Raw genomic sequence first — 15,982 nt, 5'->3', positions numbered from 1 at the left:
TATTTTTATATATGAAACAAACTACTTATAATTAACACAAATTATAAACTACTGATATTTTTCTAATTATACAATTGAACTGAATATTTTGAAGGCAAAATCTATCATAAAAAATTTTGAAGCATAAATTCCGATAACTTGAGAAAATTCAAGAAGGGTACAACATGAAATCGTGCATATATTATGAATTGAAGTTATGTAGTAGGAGAGCTATAGTTGTGAATATTAATTAAAATTTACAAAAACTGAGATATAGTTATGAATATTAATTAAAATTATAAAAACTGAAGCCAATCAAAACGAATCTTTGTGAGTATCAGCATCGGCACTTTTGCCACTCAATACAGAAAAGCAACACATATACTTTGATTCGCTGATGTGAATACTTGTTTATTAATAGGAGTATATTTTTTGAAAAGTTATACTACTAGTATCTAAACGTCCGCCATCCGCAATGGGGCGGACGATGGTACACCCGATGGCGCGCATCGTCGGCGCCCGCCATCGTCTGCCCCATTGCGGGTGCGTGACATAAGCCGCGGACGATCGTCGCGCCTTATACTAAGGGCGCGGAGTATAGGGCGGACGATGCCCATCGTCCGCGCCATCGTCCGCCCCATTGCGGCCTACGCGGACGATAGGCCATCGTCCGCACCATCGTCCGGCCCACTGTGGGCTACGCGGACGATGGCACGCGGTTTCGTTTTTTTATAAATAGAGTTCATTTGTAATTTCATTTCACGATTTCATTGGTCTGACATGGAGCCGTCTTCCGATCCCGATCCCGAACCCGCCGCGACCGCTTCCGCCCCAGCCAAAATGAAGCGAAACCGGCAGCGGGCGCAGAAGTTGCCGCCTCTCGGAAATTGCGATGAGTACGCCCCCGGCCGTACGAACTACACCGACGACGAAACCCTCATTTTGGCCCGGTGTTGGGTAGATATATCGGAAGACCCGATTTTCGCCAACAACCAGAGGCAGGGCGCGTACTGGTGTAACTTTTTTTTAAGTAAGTTGACCGGTATAACTTTTTTTTATTAATGCGTCGCCATTTGTTATTTAGACGTTTTTTATTTACTCGTTACTTGTTATTTGAAAACATTTAAAATAATTAAACAAAACAATAAAATTATGATGTGGCGCGCCCCACTGCAGGTGGGGGAGGAGGATAAAACTGATGACGTGGCGCACCATAGGGCGCCCCACTGCTGATGCCCTGAATACTTATTTATTAATAGGAGTATATTTTTTGAAAAGTTATACTACTAGTATCTAAACTTTTGACACTGCAACGGTTATAATTCGATTTCAAGAAAAATACATTAGCTAAATATTCAAGAAAGCAAACTTTTAAACTATTGCAATTTAATTTTCTGGGACGAAAATTATGTACATAACATGTCAGAGTTACATTAGATGTTTTGGATAAGTATAACATTGTTTTGATACCATGAAAATGATCATTTTTGTATTTAAGTATATACTGTATTACTTTCTTCAAATTGGACAGCAAAATGTGATTGTTAAAAATGATAATTTTTGTATTTAAGTACTAGTATATATTTTTTTCTTCAAATTGTTATGCTATACGAAAATGGTGAAAATAATATGCATATTAAAGTGTAATTGCCTTTTTAGTTAATGGTAGTAAAATTAAATTCTTTAACCCGTGCCTATAATGACGAATAAAAATTATATGGTCCGGATGTACTATTACTGTTTGGCGTACGTATTCTACCAATCAGTTACATTGACGTGACAATATATCCAAAATACTACTCCATTAATTTGACTATGAAAAAATTAGGATTTAGGATTTAAGATTTTTCGCATACTAAGTAAGTTATCCCGATGAGTATTTTGCTCTAAGTATTTTAACACAATAAAAAACGAAATATAATAGGAACATAGCAGATATCATGAAGAAATCAGATATCTCATGTGTTGATTAGAGAGTGGTATTTGATTGAGTGTTATATTGACATATTTTCTTGATAAAAATGATAATCTTGTTATCTACTTTTGTTTTTTGATATATTTTTATCTTGAAGCATTAGTCAATCGCTTTGAAAAGCTTTCATTTATTAGTATGCCTCTATTTATTGCTTCAACACGAGTAAGCAACCTAATGTGTGTTGATGAACATGGTCTTTCCATTTGTTCAAGAGGTGGTCGATAAATTATTTTGGCGGGGAGGAAGCCGACATCATATAGCACCAAGTACATATTTTTAAGGTGATATACTTGAGATATAGGGTCTATGTTAGAACAAGTTACAGACTCTCGTCTAGCTGTAATAGTGCGTTTGGTACTGATATTAACATTAATTAATAGCATGTGTTATTTTTATGATCCGAGAAAGTCCGTCTTCAAGCCTATGTTTCATCCTAGATTATTAATCTACAATATTGGTTGATTAATTAACTGTTTTAATAGTTGAACCAGGATAGTGGAACAACTTTACTAAATTGACCTTTATCTTTCCTACTCTTAATTTGTGCATACATATTATTGAAGTAATTTTAGTTCACAAAAATTTAGCATGATATTTATTTTGTACAACTTAGAAATATAACTAGCCCAAACCATATTATATACATGATCGTCATTATCCTAACTAGCTGCAATATGAGGTCTACCAAACGAGTTAGTTTTTTAGTTCAAGTTAACTTTACTAATTTGGATTTCAATTTTTTGGATGATTTGTTTCCATTTGTTTTCAAACTTTAGAAAAATAGATTATCTTGAACTTGTTAGGTTTAGGCAAAAAACCTAAGTGAATGCAAACCTCACTATATGTATATGTACAAGTATATGTATAGGATATGTTCTACTTAGAAGTTAGAATCCTAGATATACATAATATATGACTTTATAGATGAGTTTCACTGATGTACGACACATGCACGACAACATTTTTACTCAATGTAGCGATGAGTGGCACTTTGTGAGTGCATGATGTATATCAATAGTCGAAATTCTAAAAACATGTGCAATGGATACTTGGAGCATCAATAATTCATTAAATAGTAACATCATAATATACTCTAGGTTATAACAAATCATGGAACATAGAGTTTAAATGCTTCCTGCAACAATGTGCAACGAGTAACACATTTTGTGTTAGCATCTCTATCGAGATAGTCAAGCCCATCCGTTTGAATCAGATATCAAACCGGACCGAATAATTTAATAATTGTTACTTAAGCATCACTATTTGTAAAATCCTATGTCTGAGGAGTAACATCATAATAAAGGTTAAGAATCAATTGCACGAATAAAAATGAATAAATTAAGGATGTGATATATAAGGAAAAAAAGAATTACAATCCCAAAAAAAAGAGGCAGTTATAATTTATGAAAATATACTGTCATAGAAAATAACAAACAATAACAAGCCAGCCTTAAATCATCCAACGTATTTAGGTAACCCCACCAATTTCTAACGCCCCTAACTTTAATTCATTTTATTTGATTATATTAAACTCCATAATTCCTCTGTTTCGTGTATAAGAATGAACACAATGTGTGTGTGAGTGAGGAGCCAAAAGCCCTGGCCACCTCTTAGTTTCTTCCCTAAACCACGTACAAAATCCACTGCCACTTGTGTTCAAGAATTTGTTACAGAAAGCCCTTGAATTTATTTTTTGCATTTTCTCTCTCTCTCCCATTGCCAATTTATACCATTTCTGACCTTTTTCACCAAATGGGTTTTAGATTATAGGTCCTCTATTTATTAGGTGCGCGCACACACATTGAGGGAATCCATCTAGATTATATATGAGGAGATCGCCGTAATCCGAGATAGAGAGAGGAGGCTCTTTTGTTACACTGATCTCTGTATTTTTTAATTTATTTTCGGAGATATAAAGATTGGGTTTTTTTAATCGTTGAGATAAGAAGCCTGTTAAGATTGGATTTTAATTGCCATCTAGAGTCTGAATTTTTGTGTGATAGTGTTTTTGTTTCTTGATTTTTTTGTAATTTGGGGATTCTGTGTTTCTGGGTTTTGATTCCATGGCTGCTGGTGCAGAGGTATCTGGTGAGGGAGTGGTTGTTGATTCCCAAATTGCTGTTGTTGAGCCTTCATCACCCAAAAATCATAGCCCTCCTAGTGAAAAAATCGTTGAGAAAATTGAGAATGATAATGAAAATGGAACTGAGAATTTCAGTTCTGTTAATTCTGAGGAGTCAGATATAAGTAACGGTGTTAAAATTTCTGAGTCAGATATAAGTAACGGTGTTAAAATTTCTGATTCGAAATTGAATGTGGATTCAAAACCGGAGCTGCAAATGAAGGAAATTGTTGATATGTTGAAGAAACTCAAGTTGAATCCCATGGCCAAGGAGTTTTTCCCTTCCAATTATTATTATGGCCAGATGGGTGATTACAACTTTGTGCTTTCAGATAAGAATTTGGGGGATGATGGTTTACCTAATAACCGAAGGGTATATACACTCTCACTCATTAATTGAATGTTGTAAATTGTTGTTGTTTAATTATTTAATCTATGTGATGCTTGATGTTGTACTGATCCATACTGTTTTAATTCGGCTTGTTCGCATTTCTGAATCTAATTGTGAGGTTTTAAACATGGACAAGCATTTTGCAGGTGTGGTTTATGTGTTTGAATGGATTGTGTTCTAATTAACTTATTTGACAAAATGGTAACCTTTTTTCATTATCCTGATTCTTGACTGAGGTTTTGTTCTATATCAATTATCTTTTTCTTAATATGAGAATTCTGTTTTAGCTGTTGAAAAATAATTTTTTTACTGATGATGTTGTGGAAAATAATTCTATTCACTTGTAAATGAATATATTTGGCAATTTCCTTGATGATCTGATTGTTTCAGAGTATCAGCATGAAAAGCCTTTTAGCTATCCCGACCCTCCGAATACTTCTCTGGTGATCGTAATAGCATATTTATGCTTTTATGGACTGGCTTAAATCTGAAAAACTACGGCCAATTTCGCCTCATAGTTGTCTGAATTTTTCTGCAAAACTGTATTTTTGTATATGCACTCTTTATGTGGTTTGTTGATTTTGCTGCAAAACTGTTTTTATGGACTGCCTTAAATCTTAAAATCACAACCATATGTATATTTTCTTCGGAATAGGAATTGTTAATTTGTACATGGTTTCATGAAATAAGCATTAATTAGTGATTACTGGACTAAACCTGTGATGTGACACATGATTTTGTCTCATAAATCATTTTTCTTAGTTCTGCTGTAAAAAGAATAATAGATATTGACATGTGTACTAATGTTTAGATTCTGACCTTGTATTTTGGCATTCTTTTGTATTAAAGGATTAGTAAAATCAGGATCTTGTTTGTCAGAATGAGTTTGTTATCTGCACAAGTAATCCTGTTTTTCTACACATTGATGATGAAGATAATATACATTCATGGATTTGCTATTGGTATGCTAAACAACTAGTAATAATAATGTAGTAATTGGTCTCAGTGACTTACAGGTTTCTTTGTCTTCACCTACTCAGTCACTATTATAATTTGTTAACTGAAATTTTCAACTGTACATTCCTTTGGTTGGGTTGGCTAGTTCTTGCTTGGACCATATCTAACTGCAAATATTTTGAAATTTTCTCCTCAGAGAAGAAATAACTACAACTCAAGCAGGAAGAGAATGAGTGGCAGAGCTGCTAAAGCTCAAAGGGAAGACAGCATTCGGCGAACTGTCTATGTCTCTGACATTGATCATAATGTAAGTGAAGTTGATGAACTTCTTCTTCTCTTAGGGCTAGAAACTTGATATTCACTCATAATTCTTAATTGATTGTTCCTTTTGCTTGTTAAATCAAGATTACTGAGGAGCGGCTTGCTGCTCTATTCAGCAGCTATGGACAAGTAAGTTATTCTTCTGACTGACTTTGTCATGTGAATTTTTTCTGCATGATTAATAACGACATCATGCCCCTCATCTTTAAAATCACTTCTTTCTAGAATATAATTTGAGTCTACCTCTGAATGTTCAATTTTTAACCTTGAAGCACTAGTTACTTTCCTTTGTAGGGAAATTCTTGGCTATATTGTGGCCATGATTTCCCACATGAATTAAAAATACTTGGCCTATTTTAATACCTTCCTTTTGTTTATCACTAGTTTGCAGCCATATTTTTGTATACTGTTTTTACATGCTTCCTTGCAGCAAAAAGGACATCTGGATCGACATTTCTCTCTAGGTTTGCTTGCACATCCTTTTGTATGGAAGCCTTCCATACATGGTTTTTTCGGTCTTCCAGTTCTGCTATTGTTTTTTCCCTACTTCTTTCTAAGCCATTTCGAAAACCACCAAGTAGGGTCTTAAAAGCTATATTTAGCTCGTCTTCAGCTTTTTAGTAGCATTCACTATGAAGCTTATTTTAATTTGAAAATATTATCTTTACTACTAGTTCATTTGGCAAGTTTTTAGCACTATTTAATTTGTCTTTTTCTGCTTTGAACATTTGATGTGCTGATATCTTGGTTCGATTCTGAAAACCCACCTATATGTCATGTTTCTTTCTTTCTTATTTTGCCTCTTTGTCCGCAATGCATACCTGGAGCCTTTGTGCGTGTGGCTCCACTTTAGAAGCCTTGGTAGCTATAAATGTTAATAATTGCGTTGTTTTAAGCAAATTTTCTCTATCTTTTACTTCATGCAACTTCAACCATCATGAAATGCAACTCCATTTGTTACGGCAGGCAACTTCAGCACTGTAAACCTCTGTATTTCTTTTGCAGGTTCTCGATTGCCGGGTATGTGGGGATCCACACTCCCGTCTTCGCTTTGCTTTTGTAGAATTTGCAGATGATTGTGAGTCATCTCTTTCCCTCCCCCCCTCACACCCTTTTCATTGGAGTTCCTTACCATGAATGTCTGATCTCTAAAACATTATCGTTTCTCATGTCCTAAAATCAACAGATTCTGCTAGAGCTGCTCTTATCCTTTCCGGAACACTCTTAGGTTTCTCTCCTATCAAGGTCTTGCCTTCTAAAACTGCTATTCTCCCCGTCAATCCGACATTCCTTCCAAGGGTATGAATTAATCTTCACTATTTGTATTCTATTCAAGATTTTTTCTTAAATTCCTTTCCTCCCCTCCAGTTGCTTTCACGTATCTGACATCTATTTTCTAGCAACTAAACTAATCATATCAATTCTTAATTACTTTGCAGTCGGAGGATGAGCGTGAAATGTGTGTGAGGACAGTTTACTGTACAAACATTGATAAGAAGGCATGCAAACTTTCTCCTTTTCCGTTGTTATGTTGTCTTTGTTATTTTTCTACTTGGAGCTGTGTTCTGAAGATTCGCTGTTATAAATTAAATATTTAATATATTCTGATAAATTTTTGTCCTTATAGGTTACACAAGTTGATGTCAAGAATTTCTTTGAAACAAGATGTGGGGAGGTATACCTTGAAGTTTAGTATGACTATCATAGTTCCTTTTTCCTAGTTGTGCTTGGAATTGGTATGACCAGACAATTCTCTTAATTTTCAGGTGTCCCGTCTGAGGCTCTTGGGGGATCACATGCACTCTACACGAATTGCTTTTGTTGAATTCTTCATGGTATGCTGCTACTACTTTTACTTTTCTGTGTTCTCATTTTTTTGGTCTAGTTTATGTTTCATATTAGAATATGTACATGAAACGTTCATGTGGATAGGACCAGGCTATCGTAGATCCAAAACAACCTTTTAACCATTCAACGAGGAGGATAGAGTTAAGGGTATTTTTAGATGAACAGAATTCAAACAAACTTTATAATGAAAGGAAAGGAACTAAAAGAGAAGAAAACAACTTTCAAGTGAACCTGCGAGAAATGCGGATCAGGAATTCCTGCCCAACTAGAATATGCCAACTCTACTAGATAAAAAAAATTAATGATCCCAAATCATTCAACTATGGCATAAATAACGTAATGAACTAGGGTCTGGAAACAAAAGCAAGGTTGGACCCTTTATTACGGCCTGAATAACTTCACCAATGAAGGAAATAAAAGAATTTTAAGAAAAATAAGTAGAGGAATTTAGAAATGTGAATGTAATCCATCTATATAACATATCAGCATTTCAAATTGTATTAACATAACTTGAAGCTTTTCTGTATGAATTGTCTTATATTGATGACTGCTTGTACTTTACTTTGTAGAGCTACACACCTTTAGACTTTTTTGTTACAAGTCATTTGAGGTAGGAATGTTGGATTATGTTTTCAACTTAAAAGGTAGGAGGACACTAACTCTACGAACGACAGGGAACCTGTGCGTACACTTTTTTCTTAAAAAAGTATTGACAGAACACATCATGCTTCTGTGTTGCCTGTTTATTTAGTTATCAGTTAAAGGCTGTAATATCATGAAACTGGTCTCATATTTGTTGGCTTAAATTAAATCTCAGGCTGAGAGTGCAATCCTGGCTCTCGACTGCTGTGGTGAAATGCTGGAATCCCAGCGTATCAGGTACCTCGTTGCCCTGAGCCTGCCCCACTCATTCAGTCCCAATTCTTTAACTTCTTCAGTCTAAACAACTTTGAGAAACTGCTGTGTAGGGTGAGCCCTTCAAAGACACCGGTGAGGCCGCGGATGCCCCAAGCTGGAGTGCAGTGACGAGATAAACTGGAATCGTCTATCCCTGAAAGGTGAAGGTTGCTGTTTGTTCTCTTGGAAGAGAGCCTGCTTCGAAATAGAAGAGGTCGTGAAACTTGCTGTGTTCCAGCTTTCCATTTTCCTGGCAACAGTGACATTTTTTTCTTTTCCTGCTCCTGGATTTAAATTCTGAGTTTTTTTTCGATGAGTGCGAACTCGGCTACGTTATATGATATTTAAACATGAATGCTATCTTGAACTACTACAACTCTGCTTCAAAATAAATGGAAAAATTGATGCTGCCCTTGCCTTGCTCAAGGGGAGGTTTACAATGTACAGGTTATTTAAGACTCATGACTCTGATTTTTGCCCTTAAAATACTCATTTTTCTTGCTCTTGGATGTAAGACATTTACTACTTGTGGGATCCTTAGAGCATCTCCAATAAGAATAGCTTAGCCATAGTTCAGCCACAAACTCCTCTTACCACATCATCAGCACTAAAACTCCTCCTGCCACGTCATCAGGACAAGCAATTGGACAAGTCATAGCTCAGCCACAATAAAAAAAATTATTAAAAACAAATAATTAACAATCTCACAAAATACGGAATTAAATTTACGACACATATACGGAAAAATTTAATAATAATATTAAAAATTTTAAAAGTACATTAATTATAAAAAAAGTACATTAACATAAAAAAATACATTAATTTAAAAAAAAACTCCTACTCCACGCATGAGCCCCCCGCCTCCGCCTCACGCCTCGCCGTCGTCGCCATCGTCGCCGTTGTCACCGCTATCCGGGATCCCCAAATCTGCTGCATCTGAGCTCGTGTCTGAGCCCCCCACCTGTGCCGCGGAGGCAGTCAAATCGGCTCGTATACTCACGAGCAGTGCGTGAAAAAAACTCTTCTCCTCGGGGTCAGTGGCATTCTTCCAGTCAGATATGACCTTGTACATCTGAGCCTGCGTTTGTTGACGCGCCAAGAAGACGAGGTCGGCTGTCGGGCTGCCAACAGTGGGGGATGGCGACTGGACCTCCTCGGACCTCTGGCGAGCCCGTTGCGCCCGCCTTTGACCAACCGGGCGAGTGCGGCGAGTAAACGCGGGAGGGGACGGGGTCTCCTGAGCATCTTCGGGGAGGTCGTGGGAACCGCCGCTGCTGCCGCCAGCGTAATCACCGGTATAGTTCAGGCGCTGCTTCTTCGGCCAGCCAGCATCGACTTCTGCCCGAAACTTCTCGGAGTCCATTAGCACCAGGTAGCAGTTCCAGTAGGTGAACTCCTTGTAAAGCCCGGGCACGGGGAACTCTTTCTCCGCCATCCTCCTGCAGTCCTCGTCAGTTTGGCCACTGACTGCATTCGGAGGGCGTTGGTGTACAACGAAAATTGAGAGACCCCTTGCCGGATTCGGTCCCACCCCTTCCGGCACTCCTCCCCGCTGCGTGGCCTCCCCTCCGGGCAAAATGCCTTGTAGGCTGCTGATATCTTAGCCCACAAGTTGACGATCCTCTGATTGTTCGAGGCGAGGGGATCATCACAAACTCTCACCCACGCCTTGGACAGCGCGACGTTCTCCGCGTCCGTCCACTTCCTCCGTGCCTAGCTGTCGTCACTAGCTGGCTGCGACGACTCGCCGACCACCCTCTTCCCCTTTTTCTTCTTGGGCGTACCCCGACCCCGCCCTACTCCCCCCGTTTGAATGGGAGTGTCCGCATCCCCGAGATCTAGTCCCAACTCCTCTAAGGAGAAGGTCTCAAACCCAGTGAACTGCGTCTCCGCTGGGGTCGATGTGTGCGAAGCAGCAGTAGCAAAATCAAGACTGGGGCGATAGACGTTGTCCCCCCCTGCATCCCCTGCATCCCCGGGTACCCTGGCGTCATCTGCATCCCGGGTGTCCACCCCGGCATCATCGGCATAGGGGGTTGCATCCCCGGTCCCCCTGCCCGCCCGGAACCGCCGGCCCGCCTTGCATCGCCGGACCCCCCGGCATCCCCTGCCATCCCGGCATACCACTCCCGGATGCCACCCCGGGCATCATCTGCTGCCAAGGGTAGTAGTACCCGGGCATCAGACCCCATCCACCTCCCGCGGATACCGTCGGAGTTTGAGACCTGCTCGTCCCTGGAGTAGGCTCGTTGTTGTGCTCCATTTCGTGTTGTTGCTCTTGTACAGAAATTAAGATAGAGAAAGTACTCGTTAAAACAAGTGGTGCAAATGAAAAAGACGTCTAAATCTCGTATATATAGTGTTTCGAAAATTAAATAAATAAAAAAAATCCCGCTCGCCGATCGCTCACCGATCTGGAGCCTGCAATGGCGGCCAGGAGATCGGCGAGCGCATCGCCGAGTGCTCGGGAATCGGCGTGCGCTCGTCATTTTTCTCGCCGATTTGGCACTCGCCGGCTGCAATGGTTCGGCGAGCGGACCGGCGAGCGCCAAGAATCGGCTAGCCGGTGCGCTCGCCGCTATTGGAGATGCTCTTATATTTGTGCCATAATATTGTCTTCGTTGTCCTTATAAATATCATTACTCTGAAGGCGAACGAGATGTATATGCACAACTTACTAAAACTGAGTTAATAATTTGATGTTATCTACGCAAATAAAGTATAGTTGGAAATTGTTAATCTTAAGTTAGATACATGAACTGATAAAACTGATATGTTTATGTAATGTGATAGTATCAGTTTCCATCACATACCATATTGATTCTATGAAAAATTTAATTGCTTTTCAAAATTATATGAATATGATATAAAATATTTCAAAATTTATTAATCTGAACATGTACAGTTAGGATCTTATTAGATTTATCAAGAAAATGCTTTTATTTAACATACTTTTTATGAAAACAAAACTTAAGAAAGTAATTTGAAATTTAAAATTTTCAAATATTATTTTGGACAGAAATTCTTCAATTCACACGTGATCTTAGACATTAAAATTGAGACTGATAGACATGCCTAATAAAAAATAAATTAAATCGCAATAAATGTAGTTTAAATTTGTAATTACACACATCTTCTCTTGTTATTCATCATCGATCATGAGAATGACATATATATGGGGCGAAATTGACAATACTAGCTAAATACTCCCTCCATCCCACTTTAGTAGTTCCAGTTTACTATTTTTGTGTTTCCCCTTTAGGAGTCCCGGTTGAAATATTCCATAAATGATAATAGGCCGCACATTCTACTAATAATTTTTCCACTCACATTTTATTATAAAACTAATATAGTATAAAAGTAGCTAGGACTCACATTCATTATCTTTTTTCACCAACTTTTCTTTACATTTCTTAAATACATACCGAACTCAAATGAGACTTCTAAAGTGGGACAAAGGTAGTATCTAATTTTTAATATTTGTTTTGAGCACCAATTATGTATCTTCAATTTTATATTTCATTTCTTCGAATTTATGTTTCTGGTTTTTTATTTATACTTTTAATTTTGTATTTTTATGTTTTTTAATAAACTTTGCTATAATAAAATGTCATAGTACTATATAATATATTATAAATACTACATTCAGATACGACATACACTACAACAAAAAAACCATTAAGGATATTTTTTAATGCAATAAAGGACGTTAATTTGTGTTTCTAAATATACCACCAACGTTTCAAGAAGCGTCATTACCGTTGGTATCCCAACTAAAATTAGAGGACGCAAATGGAAGTGTCCCAAAAAAAGTAGTACTAGTAAAAGATTAAGTTAACTTGTCCTTAATACGTTGTTATTTTTTAAAGTTTTCCAACACAAATAATTGTGTTTCAATTCTCCCAAGAGTAAGTTTTTTTTTTTGTAGTGATAATATAGGATAGTTGGATGGTTATTGATAAATGACCAAAAAGATGTATGATTGAGTTCGATAAATATTGAGGACGTAGAAGAGAAATAAATTAATTAATATTGAAAAATGTGATTGGTTGGATGGTATACTCGATTACTAATAAACAGTCTTAAAATAAATATACATTTTTTCTTAATTGAGAAAAAAATGCCTCAACCATGGTTGAACGAAGAAGTATATATTCCCTCTGTCCTTAAAAATTTTAACCATTTGACCCGTTAAGGGCTTTAAGAAATAGTAAAGTGGATTGAAAAAGTTAATGGGATGTGAGTCCTACTTATATAATGTGAGTGACAATGAGGTAGTGCAATGTAGGGTATACTATCAAAAATAATAAAAATGAAATGTGACAAATTTTTTGTACGGACGAATATAGAAATAAGTGAAAATTTTCACGAACAAAGGGAGTACTAGATTTATTAAAAATACCAAAAAAAAGCCAAATAACAAAAATAGCATAAAAATGAAAACTTGTCACATTCAAACATATGTATACTACTTACTCCGTCACAAAAATTCTATCACCATTTAATCCGACATCAAGTTTAAGAAATGTTGATTGAAATAGCTAGTAGATTGTTGGGTCTACTACTAAAAAAAATAAAAGTAAAAATGAAAAATAATAAATTTTTTAGAATAAACAAAAATAAAAATAAATGACAAACTTTTAGAGAAGATAACAAATGAATAAAAATAACCGAAATAAGAAATGAATAAAAATAACACAAAAATGATACGTTGTGACATTCGAACATATGTATATACTAAAAAGGGCAAAGAAAATAAAAAGGGCACAAAAATGATAACACGTGATGTGACATTCGAACATGCAAACGAAAGTGTAAATTTCTTCCAAATTTTAGTTCCATTGACTTGGCGGAAAAGCATCGGTCATTTAAGACTGCCTTAGATTTAGAAGAGTCAACTCATTCAACGGCTTAACCGTCAAAACCAAACACGAAGCCCAAGCATATAAAAGGGACTACTTCATTAATCAATTTAATAGTAAAATATTTCACATACAAAAACTCACACACACTCTCGCACAAGCATAAACATCTTTTTGCAAAAGAAATGGGTGGTGGCAGCGGTGCTGTGAAGGTAGTAATAATCAACACACAATTCGTGGAGACTGATGCCAGAAGCTTCAAATCCGTCGTTCAGAGCCTCACGGGGAAGGACTCTACTATCCCCCCCGCCGCCCAGCCGCCTCCGCCGCCGAGCGGAGTTTCAGTTTCGTACAATTCTGCGCCGGTTTTGACGCGTGGAATGTCGTTCAGGGATTTCGAGAGAATGATGAACCAGTTGAACTGACAACAATTTATTTATCTATCTCTATCTTTTCTTTGTAGGCTACTGGAGAGGATGGATAGCTTGTTTTTCTTGTAAAACTAGAGTGTGGCGTACAACATGTATTATGATTATACCACTAGCATATATTTCTTCATTCTTTTCAACCATTTTGTTGTCGATACTGTTGGAAAGAAATAAAAGAAGATCAAATCACAAGGAAGAAAATCAAGGGAATTATGGAATTGATTGATATCACTGTGTAATTGGCAAGTATAATTAGGGCAAATCTTTACTTAATTTGTATAATCCACATCCTATATAAAGGATTGTATATCATAGGAGAAATCAAGTTGAATAAAAATAAAACGTTTCAACATGGCATCAGAGCAAAGGCTCAGAAAAAATTCATCATAGCCCGATAACCATTTCTCGACCTAACACAGAATCAAGCCATGGCCGACGACGAAACCAAACCCAAACTTTCAGACGATCATAAACCGAGGGTAAGCAAAAATGTTACCGTCGCCGTTAAGCTCAATGGAACGAACTATTCGTTGTGGGCACGGCTGATGAAGATCCAGATTGGGAGTAGGAGAGTACTCCGACACATCAACGGCAACCCGCCACCACCCAAACCAGGGGCGGCCGATTACACGGAGTGGGAGGAGACAGCCTTGATTGTCTTCTCGTGGATCTTAGATAACATCGAGACTGATATCGTCATCGATTTCGCACACCATCAAAAGGCCGAAGCCCTATGGAAGAGCCTAGCCGTGACATTCGAGAGCACATCCGATCCGTTTTTGCTCTTCGATCAGGAAGAAAAAGCAGAGAATGTCAAGCAAGGGGAACAAAGCCTCGAAACCTATTGGCGTCACTTACACGGAACGTGGATTGATGTAGATCGGTGCCAAGAACAGCCGGTCACGTGTTGTGACAAAGGGATAGGGCAATTTCGGCGGTATATTGAAACACGGCGTTTATTCAAATTTTTAACCGGCCTGAACCCGAGATACGACCAAATGAAACGGGAAGTGCTCAAGGACAAACCGTGGCCGTCAGCCGAGGTCGCGTACGGTTTGATTAAGAGGGAGACAGCCCGGCTCAGAATCATGCCGGCAACCACCATCGAACCCACGATATATCATCATCAGGCGGAATCGGGCTCGGATTCGCGGCCAGCAACCAGCAGAGGAGTGGACAGCCGCCGCATCGACTCGGCACACCGACAACTCCAAATCGCCGGCCATTCAAGCAGGACAAGTCAAAATTATGGTGCTCACACTGTGGGAAGCACACGCACACCAAGGAGTCGTGCTTCCTACTCGTCGGATTCCCGGAGTGGTGGGACGACAATCAGAAGGCCAAGGCAAAACTAGCGATCGGTGTAACCGAAAATGGAGGGGGTCAGTTTCCGGCGACCGGAGCAGGCAACCATGAGGCCGCCGACACTCACGGACGGCAGGAGAACAGGGGCGGCGCGATCGGAGAAGCGGCAATCACCGAATTCAGGAAGAGCAGCGGATCTCTCGGAGGTAAAGGGTTAGGGGTGTTTAACCCTAACCCTAAATTCAATTTTGCATATAAACCCCCCAGATCAGTAAACTTCAATTTTTACCCCATGGTGATAATAATAGGCGATTGGACCCCATAAAAATTAGAAATCCGAAAACTGACCCAGATCTTCAGAAATCTCGTTTATTACCCCAAATTATTTTGCACCCCTTGAAAATACCCATATTGTGTGCATGGCGAAAAAATTACAGGGTAGTACTACAAGTGAGTGGATATTTGACTGTGGGGCTAAAGATACTATGACCTATGATAGGAATGATTTTTCCGTTTTTAATGGGGCAACGAAAAGCCAAATTCAAACTGCGGATGGGGAATTGACGTCCGTAAGTGGGAGTGGAACTATTGAGATATCTCCGAATCTGAAACTCAATAATTGTCTTTATGTGCCTAAACTGTCTCACAAACTAATGTCTATCAGTCATGTGACCAAGGAGTTAAATTGTACTTTATTAATGCACCCGAACTTCTGCGTTTTACAGGATATCAAGACGAGGAGGATAATTGGGCGTGACACTGAGCGTCAAGGCCTCTATTATGTGGATGAGATAGCTCACCAAGGTGGCGCCACAATGCTTGCTCACGGATCTGCTGATAGAGAAGCTTGGTTGTGGCATCGGAGAATGGGTCATCCCTCAACGGGTTATTTTAAAC

The 15,982-nt window shown here is 38.4% G+C and overlaps 1 protein-coding gene across 1 annotated transcript; it reads left to right on the top strand.

Annotated features, from left to right (window-relative positions):
- Positions 1 to 3,515: 3,515 nt before the first annotated feature.
- On the top strand, positions 3,516 to 8,952 carry LOC121809485 (polyadenylate-binding protein-interacting protein 8-like). The gene is made up of 10 exons (XM_042210133.1): positions 3,516 to 4,449; positions 5,621 to 5,731; positions 5,830 to 5,874; positions 6,751 to 6,823; positions 6,932 to 7,044; positions 7,185 to 7,244; positions 7,373 to 7,420; positions 7,512 to 7,580; positions 8,411 to 8,472; positions 8,562 to 8,952. Exons 1-10 carry the CDS (start codon positions 4,018 to 4,020, stop codon positions 8,617 to 8,619), a joined length of 1,071 nt encoding a protein of 356 aa, XP_042066067.1. The 5' UTR covers positions 3,516 to 4,017; the 3' UTR covers positions 8,620 to 8,952.
- Positions 8,953 to 15,982: the final 7,030 nt, after the last annotated feature.

This window comes from Salvia splendens, chromosome 6 (genome assembly GCF_004379255.2).
Source record: "Salvia splendens isolate huo1 chromosome 6, SspV2, whole genome shotgun sequence".
Taxonomy (NCBI): domain Eukaryota; kingdom Viridiplantae; phylum Streptophyta; class Magnoliopsida; order Lamiales; family Lamiaceae; genus Salvia; species Salvia splendens.
This window is presented reverse-complemented; position numbering and strand designations above follow the sequence as displayed.

What these genes read in the sequence shown, in the direction of transcription:
- LOC121809485 (XM_042210133.1), top strand. Translation starts at nt 4,018, where the DNA reads ATGGCTGCTGGTGCAGAGGTATCTGGTGAGGGAGTGGTTGTTGATTCC. An exon ending in TCTCTGACATTGATCATAAT is followed by an intron (nt 5,732 to 5,829) that starts GTAAGTGAAGTT and finishes TGTTAAATCAAG; the next exon opens with ATTACTGAGGAGCGGCTTGC. An exon ending in ATCCGACATTCCTTCCAAGG is followed by an intron (nt 7,045 to 7,184) that starts GTATGAATTAAT and finishes ATTACTTTGCAG; the next exon opens with TCGGAGGATGAGCGTGAAAT.